Source organism: Melitaea cinxia, chromosome 8 (genome assembly GCF_905220565.1).
Source record: "Melitaea cinxia chromosome 8, ilMelCinx1.1, whole genome shotgun sequence".
Lineage (NCBI taxonomy): Eukaryota > Metazoa > Arthropoda > Insecta > Lepidoptera > Nymphalidae > Melitaea > Melitaea cinxia.
In genome coordinates this window covers 1,342,210-1,361,217 of record NC_059401.1, presented here as the reverse complement: position 1 = coordinate 1,361,217, position 19,008 = coordinate 1,342,210, and the positions used below count along the sequence as shown (strand labels likewise).

General features: G+C 39.5%; 1 protein-coding gene across 1 annotated transcript in view; it reads left to right on the top strand.

Annotated features, from left to right (window-relative positions):
• LOC123655626 (dynein axonemal heavy chain 2) overlaps nucleotides 1-17,783 on the top strand; it is a 78,386-nt gene extending 60,603 nt beyond the window's left edge. The window contains exons 65-81 of the mRNA XM_045591386.1: nucleotides 111-281; nucleotides 1,885-2,084; nucleotides 2,165-2,328; nucleotides 2,723-2,869; nucleotides 3,543-3,688; nucleotides 4,339-4,499; nucleotides 4,953-5,157; nucleotides 11,404-11,589; nucleotides 12,722-12,906; nucleotides 13,620-13,761; nucleotides 14,033-14,113; nucleotides 14,296-14,463; nucleotides 14,577-14,679; nucleotides 15,219-15,376; nucleotides 16,170-16,285; nucleotides 16,786-16,919; nucleotides 17,526-17,783. Coding sequence (XP_045447342.1) covers nucleotides 111-281; nucleotides 1,885-2,084; nucleotides 2,165-2,328; nucleotides 2,723-2,869; nucleotides 3,543-3,688; nucleotides 4,339-4,499; nucleotides 4,953-5,157; nucleotides 11,404-11,589; nucleotides 12,722-12,906; nucleotides 13,620-13,761; nucleotides 14,033-14,113; nucleotides 14,296-14,463; nucleotides 14,577-14,679; nucleotides 15,219-15,376; nucleotides 16,170-16,285; nucleotides 16,786-16,919; nucleotides 17,526-17,665 — 2,607 coding nt within the window. The 3' untranslated portion in view covers nucleotides 17,666-17,783. The remainder of the gene's footprint in view (nucleotides 1-110; nucleotides 282-1,884; nucleotides 2,085-2,164; nucleotides 2,329-2,722; nucleotides 2,870-3,542; nucleotides 3,689-4,338; nucleotides 4,500-4,952; nucleotides 5,158-11,403; nucleotides 11,590-12,721; nucleotides 12,907-13,619; nucleotides 13,762-14,032; nucleotides 14,114-14,295; nucleotides 14,464-14,576; nucleotides 14,680-15,218; nucleotides 15,377-16,169; nucleotides 16,286-16,785; nucleotides 16,920-17,525) is intronic.
• The last annotated feature ends 1,225 nt before the right edge of the window (nucleotides 17,784-19,008 follow it).

The window sequence follows — 19,008 nt, the reverse complement described above, 5'->3', positions numbered from 1 at the left end:
GTTTCGCACATAGAAATCCAAGCGTTACACTTTAAAGCCTAAATGACAGCCGAACTGTTTAAATTTGACCAACAAAAAAAGTTTCTAATTTGCTCCCAATCATTTTGCAGATAGATTTGGAAAACGATTTGCTCCGAATAATGTACGAGTCACAAGTGCCTCTACTGGAGAACGAGGAGTTGTTTTTAACCCTCCAGACCTCACAGCGGACATCTCTCGAAGTTAAAGAAGCACTCGTCACGTCACAGGAGACTGAGAAAGAGATCGACAGCGCTAGACAGGTCTGTACTTAAATTGGGATCATTAACTTAATGTGCTGTGTGGCTACGGCACTAAAGAATTTAGCCACCCCCTCTCTTCCCGTGGGTGTCGTAAGAGGCGACTAAGGGATAACAAGGTTCCACAACCATCTTGGAACTTAAGAAGCCGACCGATGGCGGGATAACCATCCAACTGCTGGCTTTGAAATACACAGGCCGAAGACGGGCAGCAGCGTCTTTGGTGCGACAAAGCCAGTACTGCGGTCACCAACCCGCCTGCCCAGCGTGGTGACTATGGGCAAAACACATGAGTTCACGTTATTTTTGACGTAAACTTGTGGAGGCCTATGTCCAGCAGTGGACTGTATAGGCTGTAATGATGATGATGATGAACTTAACGTGCTAATACTAAAAAATATCAGTATTTTTTGATATGATCTAAATCTATGCTATTTATGTGTGTGTGTTTCTGTATGTTTCTGTACATATACATAAACACACACACGCAGATAAATAGCGTAGAAAATACATACATTGCTTCTCAATGGAACAGCGTGGTAAATTTGTCTAATCCTCCTTCGTTCGACAAGAGCACGGTATTGTCAGATTAATAAAAAGTCGTCGTATAGTCAGCTGCGGAGGAAAAATGTGACAAAACTTCTATATCTGGAAAGAGAAGAAATTAATCTTAATTTTAATTCTAATCTTTGACTTATTTTTAAATTATAATCCTTTCATTTGACATAATTGACACGCTCGACTCTTTTTGTGACTTTTTTTTTATAAATCACATAAATTTTTATATCTAAGTGATTTTTTGTCTTTTTTGATAGTTAATTTAATTTATATTATGTTAATTGATTTAAAATTACGACTTTTGACAAATGACATGTCTGTATATTATTGTTAGTGGAAACTTTAGTGATTAATGTGTTTTTGTAAGAAAATTAATTGTATGTGATTTTTATATTGTATGTTTCCCAAATAAATAAATAAATAAATAAATAAATAAATAAATAAATAAATAAAGAAATTTAGAGATATCTAGTCCCATAAATACACAATAGAATAGTAATGTAATAAAAAATTTTGCGCTCTTGACGATGACACCCTCCTTATACTTCTTTTTATATGGATTGATTTAGTTTTATTATTTATGGTGTACACCAAATTGTTAATATTATTATTATAAAGCTTTTATGGTTTTGACGGTAATTCAGATTCATATATTCCTATCACTCGATAAAAAAGTACAACGAATAACGCACCAGTCTTCGTAGTAAGTGGGGCAAAGCAGTAGATATTTTTCAAACAAGCTGTATCCGCCTCCAATAATAACTGTGTTTGTTATCAACGAAACGACGGGAAAAAAAACGACATAAAGTGATAGTACAACACACATTTTAAGTATCACTCAAAAACCACTTGTCAGATTTTGTTCAAATTTAAACGAAGATTACCAGTTTTCAAATAATTTTTTTTTAATCAAAATTGGAACACTCAGTAAAAAATTTACACATAGACATAAAATATTGTCCAATTGTGAACCGCCTTTTTTTGAAGTCAGCTAAAACTAGAACTCTTAATTTTCGGACTGTCAAAACAAAGCTTCAATTTGTCTCAGGGCTACGTTCCAGTAGCAGTCCGAGCATCTGTCCTATTCTTCGCCCTCAACGACCTATCACGCATCGACCCCATGTACCAGTTTTCGCTGGACGCCTACATCGACCTGTTCACGTACTCCATCGACCGCAGCCCTAAAGGCGGAGAGCTGGAGGACAGGATCAATAACCTCAATGAGTTCCACACGTTTGCTGTTTATAAGTAAGTCATTAATGTCCTTGATTATTGATAAATTTTCGCGTCCTTGCCCCATAATAATAAGAAGTTTTAATTTTCTCCAGAAACACATGTCGTGCCTTATTCGAGCGTCATAAGCTACTCCTATCCTTCCACATGGTGTCCCGGATTCTCTTTCAGATGGGCAAAATGAGCCAACACGAATATTTGTTCTTACTCAAAGGAGGCATAGTACTGGACCGATCGGAACAGCCTGATAATCCTACGAGTTAGTTAATCTTTTTTAGTCTTTTAAATGAAAGTTGTACCTTCTCTTCTTATTTTTTTGATAGGATCCTCTGAAAAGTTGAAAGAGAATCTTCTAGTAGTAATGTCGGACGCGATAGATATATCAAAATGTTTTCGAATAACTTGATTTGGGATTTTCACTGAAAATCTAAGAATCATCCTGGTAATGCTTAAGCTATGTGCAGCTATGGTCTACAGAAGAGCTCGTGTCACTAGGTTTTCAATATTTTTAATTTAATTAGTTATTTTACTCACAAACCAAAACAGAAGTTTTATTCTTTTTAATAAAAAATTGTAAATCTTTTCTACTTCCTCTTATTTTGGCATATGTATAAAAATAAAGTTTGAAATAATAGCGGTATGTATCATGACAGATTGGTTACCTGACGACTGTTGGGACAATATCACGGAACTGGACAAGCTGCCCGGCTTCCACGGTGTTATTGACAGCTTCGAGGTGTTCTCGAAGGAATGGAAAGAATGGTATCTTCATCCTGAACCTGAAACCCAGCCTCTTATTGGTATGTATAAATTTTGGGCAAATATAACGTAGAAAACTAACAGGAATATTGAAAATTTCGTATAGATATCATTTCGTTTTAAAGTTGGCGCCTGTAATGCAATCACGAAGTATTAGTCCTATACCTTGGCTGATTTAGTTTAGAATACTGAATAACATAATTCTTTTCTTAAGGTGACGCATGAGCAGAAATATAACAATAGATCTTACCTATTCAATTGTCTTTTTTATAGTACAAGGGTGCCAAAAGAAATAAAATCAGGAGATGGTAAGCGGTTAGCGTAATATATAGCCTGCAATACCAAAAGTATCTCAAGTGCATTACACACCCTACCCCTGATCCTCCTAAGGAGCTCTGGTTACCTTACTCACCACTGAATTATAACACTAATTAAGAGCAGTTTTATTTGGCTGTGATCTTACTTCTCTTTCTTGTCATATATTTTTCCTGTTTCCCCCCACTACTCGGTCGATATATGAGAACAGATCCTTAGTGTTATTAATCAAAATCTCTGCCATTACTGTGTCCTTTGAATTCGTATACGAGAGTAAATTGTTAGTGTTTTATTGATCTAAAAGCTCTAAAATTGCTCGGACCGGACCCTGGGTGCCACGTTTACATTGCTGTCTTCCGAGCCGATATACAAGATGAGAACGTAAGTCTCGGTCCACAGGTGACTGGAACGAGGTGTGCAACGAGTTCCAGCGCATGTTGTTCGTCCGCTCGCTGCGCGGCGACCGCGTGGCGGCGTGCGTCAGCGCCTACGTCGTCAACGTGCTGGGGCCGCGGTACGTGGAGCCGCCCGTGCTCGACATCAAGGTGAGGGCTGCTGCCGACTACTGCGTGCTCGACATCAAGGTGAGGGCTGCTGCCGACTACTGCGTGCTCGACATCAAGGTGAGGGCTGCTGCCAACTACTGCGTGCTCGACATCAAGGTGAGGGCTGCTGCCGACTACTGCGTGCTCGACATCAAGGTGAGGGCTGCTGCCGACTACTGCGTGCTCGACATCAAGATGAGGGCTGCTGCCGACTACTGCGTGCTCGACATCAAGGTGAGGGCTGCTGCCGACTAGTGCGTGCTCGACATCAAGGTGAGGGCTGCTGCCAACTACTGCGTGCTCGACATCAAGGTGAGGGCTGCTGCCAACTACTGCGTGCTCGACATCAAGGTGAGGGCTACTGCCAACTACTGCGTGCTCGACATCAAGGTGAGGGCTACTGCCAACTACTGCGTGCTCGACATCAAGGTGGGGCCTACTGCCAACTACTGCGTGCTCAACATCAAGGTGAGGGCTACTGGCGACTACTGCGTGCTCGACATCAAGGTGAGGGCTACTGCCAACTACTGTGTGCTCGACACCAAGGCGAGGGCTACAACCAACGATTTCAAATTCAATATTGATCAGATTTTCATATTTTTTAAAAGTCGTCAAACCTTTTTAATGACCTATATATTTTCACAACACAGGCGGCGTGGGAAGAGTCAACCTGGAAGACTTCCCTCCTATTCGTACTGTCACCGGGAGTGGATCCAACATCAGCTCTAATCCAACTCGCCACTGATGTTAAAATGTTCGATAAATTCCAGTCCCTTAGCTTAGGGCAAGGACAGGCACCCACTGCGGCAAGGTCTGTAAACCTTTCAAAGTTTCTGTACTGAGTTGTGTACTATTAGTGAGTAGGTAGTATAGATTCTAGATGTGTTGACAGCAGTGCAGTAAGTAAGGTAACCAAAGCTTGTTGGCATGCGCTGTATTGATAGTGGGGCTAGTGTCTGCAACGCAATTGGTATGACAGTAACGCTGGGGCATTGATGTAGATAGTGACGTATTACCTCGTTACGTGTCTTACGCGCCTTTCACTTTAATGTCACATATTTGTGTAAATAATATAAGTAAAACATTTTAAAATGTAAATAAAATTATATTATGTCTTCGTTGATATAGTAAATTTCTTAATTTACCCCCTTTGCATGTTGAATATATTTTTAAATATTACGATACTCATTTTCGAGGAGTAAGTTCCGTTCGCGTGTCACACATTTTTTTCTTCCATTCTTATGTTTGTTCATCATTATCCTAGAATGTTAGCACATGGAATGAAGGAGGGTGGTTGGGTGTTCCTCGCGAATTGTCACCTCGCTTGTGCCTGGTTGGGAGCACTACGAGGTCTCGACAACCCCCGAATTCATCCGCGTTTCCGTCTCTGGCTCTCATCCATGCCAGACGAGAAGTTCCCCTTATCAGTACTACAGCGATCTATCAAGATGACCACAGAACCACCACAGGTTAGTGTTGTGGCGACATCTATCGCGCGAAATACGAACGACTACGAACTACGTAATTAGAGAAAACTGACGCTATTAGAGTTTTCAAAGTGATTAAGTACATATACAAGATCCCGATAACAACCGTCGGGACGTTAGCCCGCCAGACATAACACCGTCTGGTCGGAGGATCCTCCCTTTGCAATGGCGGACGAGGAACTGAACACCGTGTTCCCCATACACCCCCAAAGTGTTATGTATCAGATATGAAGTTAAAATAAGATTGCTTATTTTATTAGATAGATAGATAGATTATTTAGATCACAGCTAAATAATACTGCTTTCAAGCAGTATTGTGTTGCTGTTGGTGAGTAAGGTGACCAGAGTTCGTGGGGATTGGGTCGGCAACGCGCTTGCGATGCTTCCGGTGTTGCAGGCGTCTATAAGCTACGGTAATCGCTTACCATCAGGTGAGCCGTACGCTTGTTTGCCGACCTAGTGATATAAAAAATAAAAAATAAAAGTTGTTAGTCGACGGTACAAGGTCAGAAGAATTATAGAATTAAGGTATTTTAGGATTTACACTAGAATACAGAGATTTCCAGTGCAAATTAGTTCAATTAACGGAAAAATTGTATTTCGAAGTCATTTTATAGCAATAGGCTATTTGACTGGTTTTAAAAACCCAGTAATAGCTTTTTCTTTTAAATTCTTGTAAATATTTGCTGAAAAATATCAAACGAAAAGTACAACATTTAAATATCTCGCCAATACGCTATTTTGACAATATGGCGCCGCAACGGGGTCGGTGACGTCACTTGCCTGTAGTCTGATCTGTGGCACCTGTTTACATACATTTGTTGCAAACAAAAAAAGAAAGTGTTATTATAACAGTGATTTATGTAATAAAATAAGTTACAAATGGTGTGCAGTTCCAAAATGTACGAATACGTCGATAAATACTCCATAAAAACTATTCGTAAGTGTTCCAAAGAATGTCAAAGTGCGCCGAAAGTGGTTGCAACTTTCTCGGAGGGATTATTACATAGCGAATAGTACAAATATTTTCTCCTGTGAAGACCGTTTCGATGTAAGTAAACATAATATTTATATATTTTTAAAAATTTATTACAATCTGAATGTAAATAATTTGTATTCATTTGAGGTTATAATACCACTAATGTTTTTAACAGAATGTCTTGTGCAATTCACTTCACTAGTATAATATTTCTGTTGTTTTCCATAATATTAATTACAAATTGTAACTACAGACCTATGATTTCAAAAAGTATTACACTTAAAGGTCCTGACAAACTTGTTTGTTTGTTACAGATGGAAAAGTTAAGATATTCAACAACCTATAATAAACAATGATGAGCCTACTGCTACTGCAATCGAAACTTGTACAAAAAGTATGCAAACTTAGTCTCTACAGCATACTGAAATTATTTCTACGCTTCCAGAGTTTTATTTCAATTAACTGAGACAGTAATATCATATAATTACTAAATAATTTATAAATTAATTAATAGTTTTTTATTTCAGAATTATCCCAAAAATGTGAGAAAAGTGTTAACAGAACCTGTTGTAATAGTAGAAAAATCAGTCCAGTGTCATTTGATAAATAAAGTGCGTACGAGAAGCAAGAGAGTGCAAACTAAGTCCCTAACAAGAGATACAGCTATTTCTCCTCTCAATACTACTGTTTTGTATAGTTATACTTCTCCATTGTAAATGAATTTATGCTTTTGCCAAAAAAGCCATCTACGTCTGGTGCTAATAATATAAAGAAAAGGATCAACTTCGTGGATGATGAAAAATCTTTATGCAAAGAAAATCCTTTGCAACAAGATTCTTCCTGACTTACAGCTACTCCATCAAAGGTGTCTGAATCCAGTACGAGCATTACATGGATAAATGAAGATGTTAAAAAATGAAATGTATGCAGAATACTTTGCACTTAATCATAAAAAAGCCAATGATGTATATTGGAATCCCTGTTGACTGCTATTTTTTAGTTCATTTAATACATAAACACACCCACATACCACATGAACATATATTAAATATGAATATGCTTGAAAAAAATTAAATAGTACTTTTTCTGACCTTGAAGATAATTTTAGACTGTTTATTTTAATTAATTTATATTTGGGAGTTTTAAATAAAACTATTCCCTTTGGTGAGTAAATTTAAAAAAAAAAGTTTTATTTATTTTTATTCCTGACAACAAAGTCAATCAAAATTTTATAAAAAGACTATCATCGTTTATAATATAAACCTATAAAAATTATTGCTTGCTAGTGCTAGTGCGTTTGTTAATTTATTGGTCTACTTACGTTGCCGGTCCCAAGCCCGGATGTGAAAGGAGGAGGGTTCGTGAGAAGAACCACTCACTGGTAAAAACCAGCGGTTTAGGCTACCAGAAGCCTTAGGTCTCCCTAAAAAGACTGGCCCTGTGAGCACGGTTGCAAAGATGGCAGCCCCGTCACCGTGATCGGGATGCTGTGGGCTAATCACCTGCACATTCTTAAAGTAACAGATTGTGAAACCCTCAAAGAGAAATAAAGACCGATCCCCCTTATTACCGATGACCTTTAGCGCGAAATTACGGACACGGATTGCATGTTGGAATGTCAGAACCATGACTCAACCTGAAAGGCTTCCGCAGGTAGCCAAAATCATGCGGGACTACAGCATTCATATCCTAGGATTAAGCGAAACGAGATGGAACGGATTTGGTGAAATAACGTCTGATTTTGACTCGACCCTTCTGTACAGTGGAAAAGAGGATGAGAACGCAACTCGGGAGTACGGCGTGGGGCTGCTCCTAAGCCGTAGCGCGAAGAACAGCCTTCTGTCCTGGAATCCGATATCGGAACGAATCATCACAGCTCGGTTCTCATCTAGAGTCAGAAAAATCACTGTGATCCAATGTTACGCCCCAACTAACTCGGCATTGCCGGATGAAAAGGAGAGTTTTTACGAGCAGCTGGAGTCGACCTTGAAGAGCAGAAAGAAGCAGGATATAGTAATCCTGATGGGAGACCTGAATGCCAAGATGGGCTCAGACAACGAGGACCGAGAGCATTACATGGGACGCGAAGGGGCCGCCGGAGTAATAAACGAAAACGGAGAACTCTTCGGCGACCTGTGCTCTGCACACGATCTGGTGATCGGAGGAACCCTGTTCAAGCACAAGGAGTGCCACAAAATCACCTGGATTTCTCCTGATGGTGTGACCCGAAACCAGATCGATCATATTGCGATAAGCAGAGCATGGAGAACATCGCTACTCGATGTTAGGAACCGTCGCGGCGCGGATGCGGATAGCGATCACCATCTTGTTGTTGCTGATGTACGTCTCAGGATGGCAGCAGCTCGACGTAAGGTTGAGAAGGCATCCAAAAAGTTCAATTTGCAGATCCTGAGGAGCGAAGAAGGAAGAAAGGAGTTTAGTATCTGCCTTCGCAACCAATTTGAACTTTTGGAAGACCTGGAAGACGAGGACATGGACGAAGCTTGGGAGCGTATGCGTACTGCCTTCACTAAAGCCGGCGAAAAAGCCCTAGGCTATAAACACTCCAAACAAGAACCTTGGATGTCCCAGGAGCTGTGGTCTGCAATAGAGAAAAGGCAGAGTATAAAGCTAGACCTGCTGGCCGCTAATAACTTTACCACCAAAAAGACCCTCGATGAAGAATACGCAGCCATACGTCTCCAAATTCGTAAATTGGCTAGACGCGACATACGACGCGCCGCCGACGAGCTAGCCGACCGGGCCAACGCAGCAGCCAAGGTATCAAACATGAGGGAGTTGTACGACGTCACTAAGCGTTTGTGCAACAAGTCACGTCCCTCCAAAAAGCCGCTGAAGGACGCCACGGGACAGCTGCTTTGTACTACAGAGGAGCAACTTAAACGATGGACCGAGCACTTCTCCAACCTATTAACCCAATGCCAAACTCAACCGACGACTGTTCCAAACAGCCCAGGACCACTCCTGAATCTGCCAACGACTCCACCTACATACGCAGAAGTAGTCGCTGCCATCAAACAGCTAAAGACAGGAAAGGCGCCAGGAGTGGACAACATCAACGTGGAGCTCTTTAAGGCGGACCCGGCTAGGTCAGCCGAGATACTCTGTCCCCTCTTGCAGCGCGTTTGGGAGACGGAGCGTGTCCCCTGCGAATGGAAGCAAGGTTTGCTCGTGAAGGTACCGAAGAAAGGTGACTTGTCAGTCAGCGATAACTGGAGAGGCATAACGCTCTTACCAACTGCTACTAAAGTACTGGCAAAAGTACTTCTCAACCGTATGGCCCCAGAGATTATGAAAACACTTCGGGAGGAGCAGGCCGGGTTCCGTTCTGGGCGTTCATGCACTGACCACACGAACACCTTGCGCGTACTCATCGAATCGTGCGTGGAGTGGCGAGCCGAACTTTTCCTGGCTTTCGTCGACTTCGAAAAAGCCTTCGACTCCGTGAAGTGGAGCGCACTGTGGTCCAGCCTCAGGCGAAGAGGAATACCGAGCAAGTATATAGGTATAATCCAGTCCCTATATAATGACAGTACTTGCAGAGTAGTGCACGACCAAGCCCTAGGGGAACCAATTTCGATGACTGCAGGAGTCAAACAGGGCTGCCTCCTGTCGCCGCTGCTCTTCGTCATCCTGCTCGACGACGTCATGCGGAAGGTAACCGAGACACCTAGAGGCATCGCATGGAGCGATGGCTCGCACCTGGAGGACCTCGAATACGCGGACGACATAGTGTTGATCTCGTCTTCACTGCCCGATCTACAAATGAAGCTGAACTCATTACGAGAGGTAGCTCAAGATAAGGGGCTACGAATCAATACTAGGAAGACCGTCGAAATGCGTGTTCAGTCATGCGACAATCGCTCCATCACACTCAACGGGGCACCACTGGAAACTGTCACGAAATTTGTATATCTCGGCAGCACCGTGACCAACAGCGGGGGCTCTGATGACGACGTCGACGCGCGAATCAAAAAAGCGAAAGCCACCTTTGCCCAATTAAAACCGGTCTGGGATTCGAACGTGCTCACCCGGCGGATCAAGATTTCCCTTTTCGATTCCTTAGTGAAGTCTGTCTTGCTCTTCGGCTGCGAGACATGGAAAGAGACAAAGGGTCTGACGCACAAGCTACAAGTGTTCGTCAACAAATGCCTTAGGTTCATCCTGCGCAAATTCTGGCCAAACACTATCAGCAACGAGGATCTCTGGAATCGATGCCACCAAATCCCGATCAAGCAAGAAATTGCTCAGCGGAAGTGGAAGTGGATAGGATACACCCTCCGAAGACCAGAGGACAGCGCCGCCAGGGTCGCGTTCACGTGGAGGCCGCGCGGGAGTAGGAGACGGGGCCGGCCGGCGCACACGTGGCAGCGGACTATCGACGCCGAGCTGCGAGCGGCCGGGCTTAGTTGGAGGGACGTGGAGCGAGAGGCACAGGACAGGAGCGGATGGAGACGTCTCACGAGGGCCCTTTGTACCACTGGGGTACCTTAGGACAGCAACAACAACAACAACAACACTTACGTTGTACGACACACTACTACTACAACTTGTCGATATAATTGGAGTCGTTTTTTTTTCGTTTGCGAGTAAACACAATTATTTAGTTCCGAAGCAAAGAAATCGGAATTATTTTTGAAAAATAATCCGACCATGATTGCGTCGACTTGGGGCAGGTTTCTGCTGTCTGCTTTTACAAAATCGTTGTCCATGATAAAGCTGACAGAATTTGTAAAATATTGCAATAAATCACCCGAAAACAATGGATAAAATAGGATATTCTTTTAAAACAAATTCGAAAGCATAAGAACACAACAAGCAGGTAAATGCGGTTACAGGCAAGTGACGTCATCATAAACTCGACCAATCAGGAACGTTCTGTGTCACGTGACATACGCTTCAAAAAATGAATTTGTATTTATTGATTTTTAAATTAATTAATTATTTTTTCCAACTTATATTAATGAATAACCACTTTTAAACTCATAATATATAGTGATAACAGCAATTTACACTTTATTTTTCACATTGTCAAATAGCCCATTGTTAATTATTTTCGGCATACTCTTCAAATGATTTGATTTGATTGCAAACACAAACCCAATGAACATTGGGTTGGTTGGTATTTACTTAAGCAATGAGAATTTATTTCAATATAAGTTGTGTTGTTTACATTCGTATATAATCACAAACGCCTTGCAATATCACATAATATGATATTGTTACAGGGTTTGAAGGGAAATTTGGTACGAATATTTTCGAATCTAAACGAAGACAAATTCGACGAAGCGACTCCCAAGTATCGACGACTACTCTTCTGTGTGTCCTTCTTCCACTGCTCTCTTATAGCTCGTAAACGCTTCCGTCAGCTTGGATATAACGCTGTTTATAGCTTCAATGATTCTGATTTTGAGGTATAATTTGGAAATTTTGATGTAAAATTGGTATTTATTTTGTACTTATCTATATACTCTATTTGTACTGTGTGGCTACGGTACTAAAGAATATAGCCACCCTCTCTCTTCCCGTGGGTGTCGTAAGAGGCGACTAAGGGATAACACAGTTCCGCTACCACCTTGGAACTTGAAAAGCCGACCGATGGCGGGATAACCATCCAACTGCTGGCTTTGAAATATACAGGCCGAAGACGGGCAGCAGCGTCTTCGGTGCGACAAAGCCAGCCCTACGGTCACCAACCCGCCTGCCCAGCGTGGTGACTATGGGCAAAACACATGAGTTCACGCTATTTTTGGCGTAAACTTGTGGAGGCTTACGTCCAGCAGTGGACTGTAAAGGCTGTAATGATGATGATATACTCTATTTACTATATGTTAGCTAGTTTTGATTTTTTTGTACATCATTTCATTGAATTTATAATAATTAGTTTTTAAGGGCATACTTTGTTATTACATATATTAAAGGGGAGGATACTGGCTTCTGCAACACAGTGCACACTAGTGCAGGAGTCAGGGTAATCTGTATTGTATAGTTTATGTTTGTATCCAATAAAGATTATTACTATTATTATTATTATTACTTATATAACGATGTGGGTTGGACGAGGATCACGGAAAACCAGGATGTCTGGCGTGAACTTGGGTAGGCCTATGTCCAGCAGTGGACTTATGTAAATAAAAATGAATCACTAAACGTGACTAAGCGCAAAATCGACTGGGTAAATTCTAAACGTGATACTAAGCGCAAAACTCAAAATCGATTAGGCAAATTCGGTTATTTTTTTTATTTAAAGTTTTCCAATACTTGTTCGCAAAACGGGACAACGTCAGTCAGGTAAGCTAGTTATATTACAACATTGGTTTTAAACCAATTTTCCACTGATCACTGGTGGTCTCGGGAAGGACCCCAACTGGTCCGCGAAAGTGGGGTGCCAAGTGAGTGAGTCTTACTAGGCTAGATCAAAATACTACAACAACCTTTAAATTAGGAGTAACTAAGTACAACATATCCCCCCCCCCCTACATTTTGACAAACGGTCCATCGCCAATAGGTTTAGAACCACTATATTCCAATAAGATTCTTCTCTAGGTTTCTGACAACCTACTTGCGAATTACTTAGAAGAATACGAAGAGGTACCATGGGATGCTCTGCGGTATTTATTCGCCATCATCAACTATGGTGGGCATATTACGGATGATTGGGATAAACGTGTTCTGATCGCGTATATTAATCAATTCTTTTGCGAAGAGGCCCTGGATACTCCGTTTTATAGGTTATTATGTTACATTATAGGTTATATGTATATATCTTCTTCTAATAAATAAAATTCTAGTGTCGCGGTCTTTGTAATTAAACTCCTCCGAAACGGCTTGACTGATTCTCGTGAAATTTTGTGTGCTTATCGGGTAGGTCTGAGAATCGAAAAACATCTATTTTTCATCCCCCTAAATGTTAAGGGTAGTCCACCCCAATTTTTTTTTAATTTTTAGATAAATTATTTATTTGTTATTTTATTATGATTTGGCGTTGAAAAATACAAACAGCCCTAAAATTTCACCCACCAACCCCTACGTTTAAATAGTGTTTAGCGGCAAGACAACGTTTGCCGAGTCAGCTAGTATATCTATATATATCTATCTTTGAAGTAAAATTTCTTTACGCACGATTGACTTGGGGGGTAAGCTGGTGTATGCGTGACAAGTGCAAAAGAGAGAGGTGCGATCACATTCTTTCTCTCTTTCGCTCATAGTCAATTACGTTTCGTATATCTAAAACACAGTGCAGGCCTATAATTGTGCAGACCTATAGAAGTTTTACTTCAGTCGTGTGGTCCAAGCACGCTCATTTTTTGGTACAAGTAGTGTGAAAAAAATTGTATTTAAATATTTTCTTTCGAAATTGTTTTGTGAAGTTTATTTGCTTATTCGGAAAATTGGCAATCGTTTATCACATTATGTTATTGTAATTTTTCTTATCTCCGTTTAGATTATCAAGTATACCCGCATACCACATCCCACGTGACGGTAGCCTGGAATCGTATCGAGACTTCCTCGACCTGTTGCCAGCGTCCGAGCGCGCTGAGTCAGTGGGGCAGCACGCGTCTGCTGACGTTGCTACTTTAGCTCAGGTGATGTGCTTTTAATGTTATCGATGATACAGGTATATGTTGATTAAAGTGTATTTGTGATTGATTTCAAGGACTGAATCTCTGATCTTAGGTCAGTTTGTAGAGTTGGGTCAATTTAAATAATTATATAATCGAAATTTATCAATACTACCCAATATTCTAAATATTCATCATATTGTTATCGACTACAAATTAAGCGCTGGTTCAACCAAGAAGAATAACATACACTAGATGTACGGATATAATTAATCTCAGTTTTATTTACTTTAAGGATGCCCGGATTATGTGTTCAACTCTGTTCGCGTTGGCGTCCACAGGGGGTGGTGGTGGTGGGGGTGGGGAAGATCAGAAGGTAGGAAATTTGAAATTTTCTTTACCCGATTTCAAATATAAGTTGTATTTTTTTTTCTATATCATGATTGTTTTGATTTGTTGGAATCAAATAAATTTGAAATAATACCAGAAATTTGAAGATGTGATATGAATATGGCATAGGAATCTGAAAATCTTATAAACGCATAAAATTCGGTAAAGGTGGACGATCTAGCAGCAGAGATGCTCTCAAAGCTACCGGCCTGCATCGATGTGGAGACCACCGAGCGTATGATGGGGCCGGAGATCGTGATGCCCATGTGCGTGTCGCTGTTGCAGGAGATCGGCTACTACAACGTGCTCATCAACAACATTGTTGCTGGACTCCAGGTCACCATGTTATTTAAAAAACAAGTAGTTTTTGACTTCAAAATCATATTTCATATTTATGCAGGGCATGGCGGAATAAGAAATAGGTCTAACATTTCTTTTTCCTCGTACAGGAGTTACGTCGCGCTATAGAAGGCTTAGTGATAATGTCTGAAATACTGGAGACAATGTATACCTGTATTTTCGAAGGCAAAGTACCAGTGTTCTGGCAGAAGGGTTAGTTTCTAGTCAATTTACTTTTCGCACTTTTGAAATAAATATTCCGTCCAATGCTAATTGATACACTTTTGATTTTACTTCCATGAGTTGCTTATGTATTTTCCGCTTTGGCTTGCCAGTAGTATGTATTTTCAGACTGTCGATAAAGGTCTATTTTTATAAGGCGGTTACCGTATCCTATGGAAGCCCGAAACAGAAGCATCGTAAGTCCGTTGTTGGTACTACCTTTGACTTTGCAGGCGCTCTAGCCACATTACTACCACAGAAACACAGAACAGGAAAACAATATTACTTGATAGCAATATTATTTGGCTGCGATCTTCTGTAAGGTTGAGGTACTTCCCCAATTGGTTCTCCAAATTGTATAGCATAGCGGAAACTATCGGAAGATAGTTCCAACTACTTCAAAAACTATCCTAACACTGTGTCAGGTGCTTCTCAAGTAAGACGGCTCCAGATTTTGAGCAGGGTGTCTGCTGTTTTATACCACAGTATATAAATGTTTGGTGGGGTTATCAATAATTTGATGAATGCAGGTAGGCCTTCGTTGAAACCTCTGGGCGCATGGTGCCGTGAGCTGTGGTTGCGAGGCTCACACCTGCAGAGCTGGGCCAACGCTCCGCGCTCCCCTCCCACACTGTGCTGGTTGCCGGCCTTAGTTGCGCCCACGGGTTTCCTTACTGCTGTCATGCAGGTAGGTCAATTTTCCTGGTTGCCGGCCTTAGTTGCGCCCACGGGTTTCCTTACTGCTGTCATGCAGGTAGGTCAATTTTCTCCTGGTACGAGTGAGATAGGTAGAGACAGAAAGAGCTAGTTATAGTTCTTTTTCTCTCTACTATTGTCTCTGATGAGATGTTGACTCTGGATTAACAGTTATCATTTAGCCTAATACAGTCCACTGCTGGACATAGGCCTCCATAAGTTCGCACCAAAAATGGCGTGAACTCATGTATGTTGCCCATAGTCACTACGCTGGGCAGGCGGGTTGGTGACCGCAAGACTGGCTTTTATCAAATTTAAAACAATCACCTAAAAGTTAACCTCGATGTCTGGTGTGAACTGGGGGACGTCTATGTCCAGCAGTGGACTGCAATAGGCTGAACTGACTGATGGACTGTCTGAGATAAAAGTTTTTGTATTGAGGCAAAGGGTAAAAACTATTTCTTCTACATTCATAAACATACAAATTTACCTATTCTGTCTCTGTGATCCCGTTTTACTCTCGTTATGTTTATTAACTGGCATTCAGTTAGATAACTACATCGTCTGATTTTTCGATCGATTCATCAAGCCAGTAACGTGAAGGAAAAGATTTATCGATACATCAAGGTAACTACAAAACAATAGTAAATTAGAATTTTCTTACATTTTAACTTGGATTATGAATTCATGCATCAACTTGATTAAAACATCTATCAAGTATTTTTTTTATATCAACATGACAACTTTGGTATCGCTGATAATAATGATAGATATTCTCTGGGTAGACGACAGCTCGCGGGGAAGGCTGGCCGATAGACACGCTGTGTTGGGAGTTTACCGTCATGCCACTAGAGGAGACTGCCTTTGTGAGGCCGCCCAGAGACGGTGGCGTCTATATACGGTGAGAATACATGTTCAGAATCTCACCAATCATCATTATCATCATCATCATCATCGTCGTCGTCGTTCTCTTCGTCATCCTCATCGTTATCATCATCATATTACACTCAAGTCTTGTTCTTGCTTTTGGCTACCAGAACTTTTTACAGTTTTTATAATTTGTAAGTTTGCTTTTCTAACTTTATTTGGGTGATAAGTCCATTTTTTAATTTATAACTTTCAATTTTTCTTAACTAAAAATGGAACCTGAATACTTTACGTTTATTTTTTATTTCAATACCGTAACACTTCAATGACATTTTTTCTAAAATTGACAATACCGAATTTTACTCACCACAGGAGCACAACACTACTTGAGAGGAGTATTATTTAGCTGTGATGAAAGGTTGGGGTATTTCCGCATTTGGTCTGCTCCAAATTGTATAACATAGCGGAAACTACAGGAAGATAGTTCCACCTACTTCAAAAACTATTCTAACACTGTGCCCTATTGTTGCACAGAGGCTTATACCTCGAAGGAGCGAGTTGGTTCCGGAAAGACGGATACTTGCAGGAACCACTTCCGATGCAGCTGGTGTTTCCTATGACACCCATACATTTCAAACCAGTTAGAGCGACTGGGAGACGGCTTAGAAGTATGTCATGTTATTTTGGCATTTAATAATTGAATAATAAATCAAGGTTATTTGCCAAGAATGGTTTAGGTATTTTTGCTATTTGAGGATAGAATTATAGATTACTAGCTTTTACCCGCAGCTTCGCTCGCATTGAATTGTTTTTAAATGAACAGTATCCTGTGTTGCTTCTAATACCTCCAAAAATACGTGTACAAAGTTTCATGATGATGGTTAAGTAGTTTTCGCGTGAAAGCGTAACAAACAAACTTATATTCACATTTATAATATTAGTAGGGATTATGGGCTGAAGTAAAAAAAGTATTAAAATTACTTAATCCATCTGTTGGCTCTTTGTCGAATAACAGATGGGTGAATGTATTTTTTGTTAAAATATTGCTATTTATATCTGTTATTGTTTCTACGTTAATTCTTAACTCTATAATGTAGCCAAAACTTTTCTTTGATAACGGACAGAATGTGTAACATACACAATTAAAATATTGTCATATTATTTACGAAAAATAAATGTATTAATTGGCCAGTTGTTATTTGAAAATCTTTGGTAGCAATTTTTTTTTACCATAGCAACACTTGAACGAAAATTGAAAAAAAAAACCTTTACAGATCGTTATGTCTGTCCGTGTTACTACTACCCTCTTCGAATGGGTGCCTTCGTGGTTGCAGTCGACTTACACTCTGGAAAGGAAAATTCAGACTTTTGGGTCAAAAGAGGCACGGCGTTACTCTGTACGCTTGCCACTTAATTTGTTTGAAGTTACAACGTTACTATGAGTAAAAATAAAGCTTAGTATTATGGTTACTGTTTGTTCTTAATGTCTTTATATGTGGTTATTGTGGAAATAAAAATTTTAATTTAATGCAGTAAATGTTTTATTTCTATACATATTTTTGGGCAAATGTTTGTAATAGCTTGATTTCGTTAATTATATCTGATAAAAAAATTACACCATGACAGCCTAAATTAGAGATTAGATCACATTAGAATTACCATTACCCATAAAATTGAATTTTTTCGAAAATTTATTAATTTATTCAATCTTACTTCCCTTTTTTACTGATGAATTCTCATCAAAATACTCCAGCGTGGGGGCATCAGAGAAGTTATGTCAAACTTTACTGATCAAAAATTCAACACACAAAGAGTTTCTTTAAGATTTATAAAAAAAAAAACAAAAATATAAAAAAAAAAATGTTTTATTTACAACTTATATCTACTTAAATACGCAGGTGTAAATAACCGTATCGAATTAAAATTTAATCTTACAAGAAAAATATGCAATTACTCCTGTAAATGGCATTATGCGTTATTTAGTATGGCACTTATGCTAATAAATAATTTCATTTGATCATTATAAAGAAAATGATTAAGGTGCTATTAAAGCAGCGCTAAAAAAGATCAAGTACAAGCTTATTTAGGCCATATATTATTAATAATATAATAAAATATTAACGATAAATTTTTTATACATAAATTTAATATAAGCACTCTTTTCAAGGGATCTAGTTTTCAAGATAGATTGTTGTCGGTAAAATTTCAAAATTGAGTTAATTTTCATTAACCAAAGCATACACGAATTAGGTATTAAAATACATTTTTTAAAATCATTAGTTATTATTAAGTTAATTATATAAGCATTTGATATTATATTATAGCTTTAAAATTTTTGAAAAGTATAAAATAACTAAAATATTAAAAAAATAACTAAATTAAAATAACTAAATTATTAAAGACAAGGTCAAATAAAGTAGACCTTAATAAATAATTGGTGTTAAAATATCATTGTACAGACACACATCTTCAATTATACCTCTTATTTATACAACTACGTAATTTTTACTTATATAATAACTGACTTCGATATAATGACATATAAAATACTTATTATAATTGACTTTCATCATTATTATTAAGTTAGGTGTGTTACAGCACAGAGAAAAAAAAGTGCTTGCGTACAAAGTACACATGTCAGAAGTGAAACTTCTTTGGCGAACTAATTTTTAAGTCTCGTTTATATTTACACAAATCAAAAGCTTTAGATTTCCGTTCCAGCGCCATCTAGTTAGTTTGCAATATAATACTATCGGC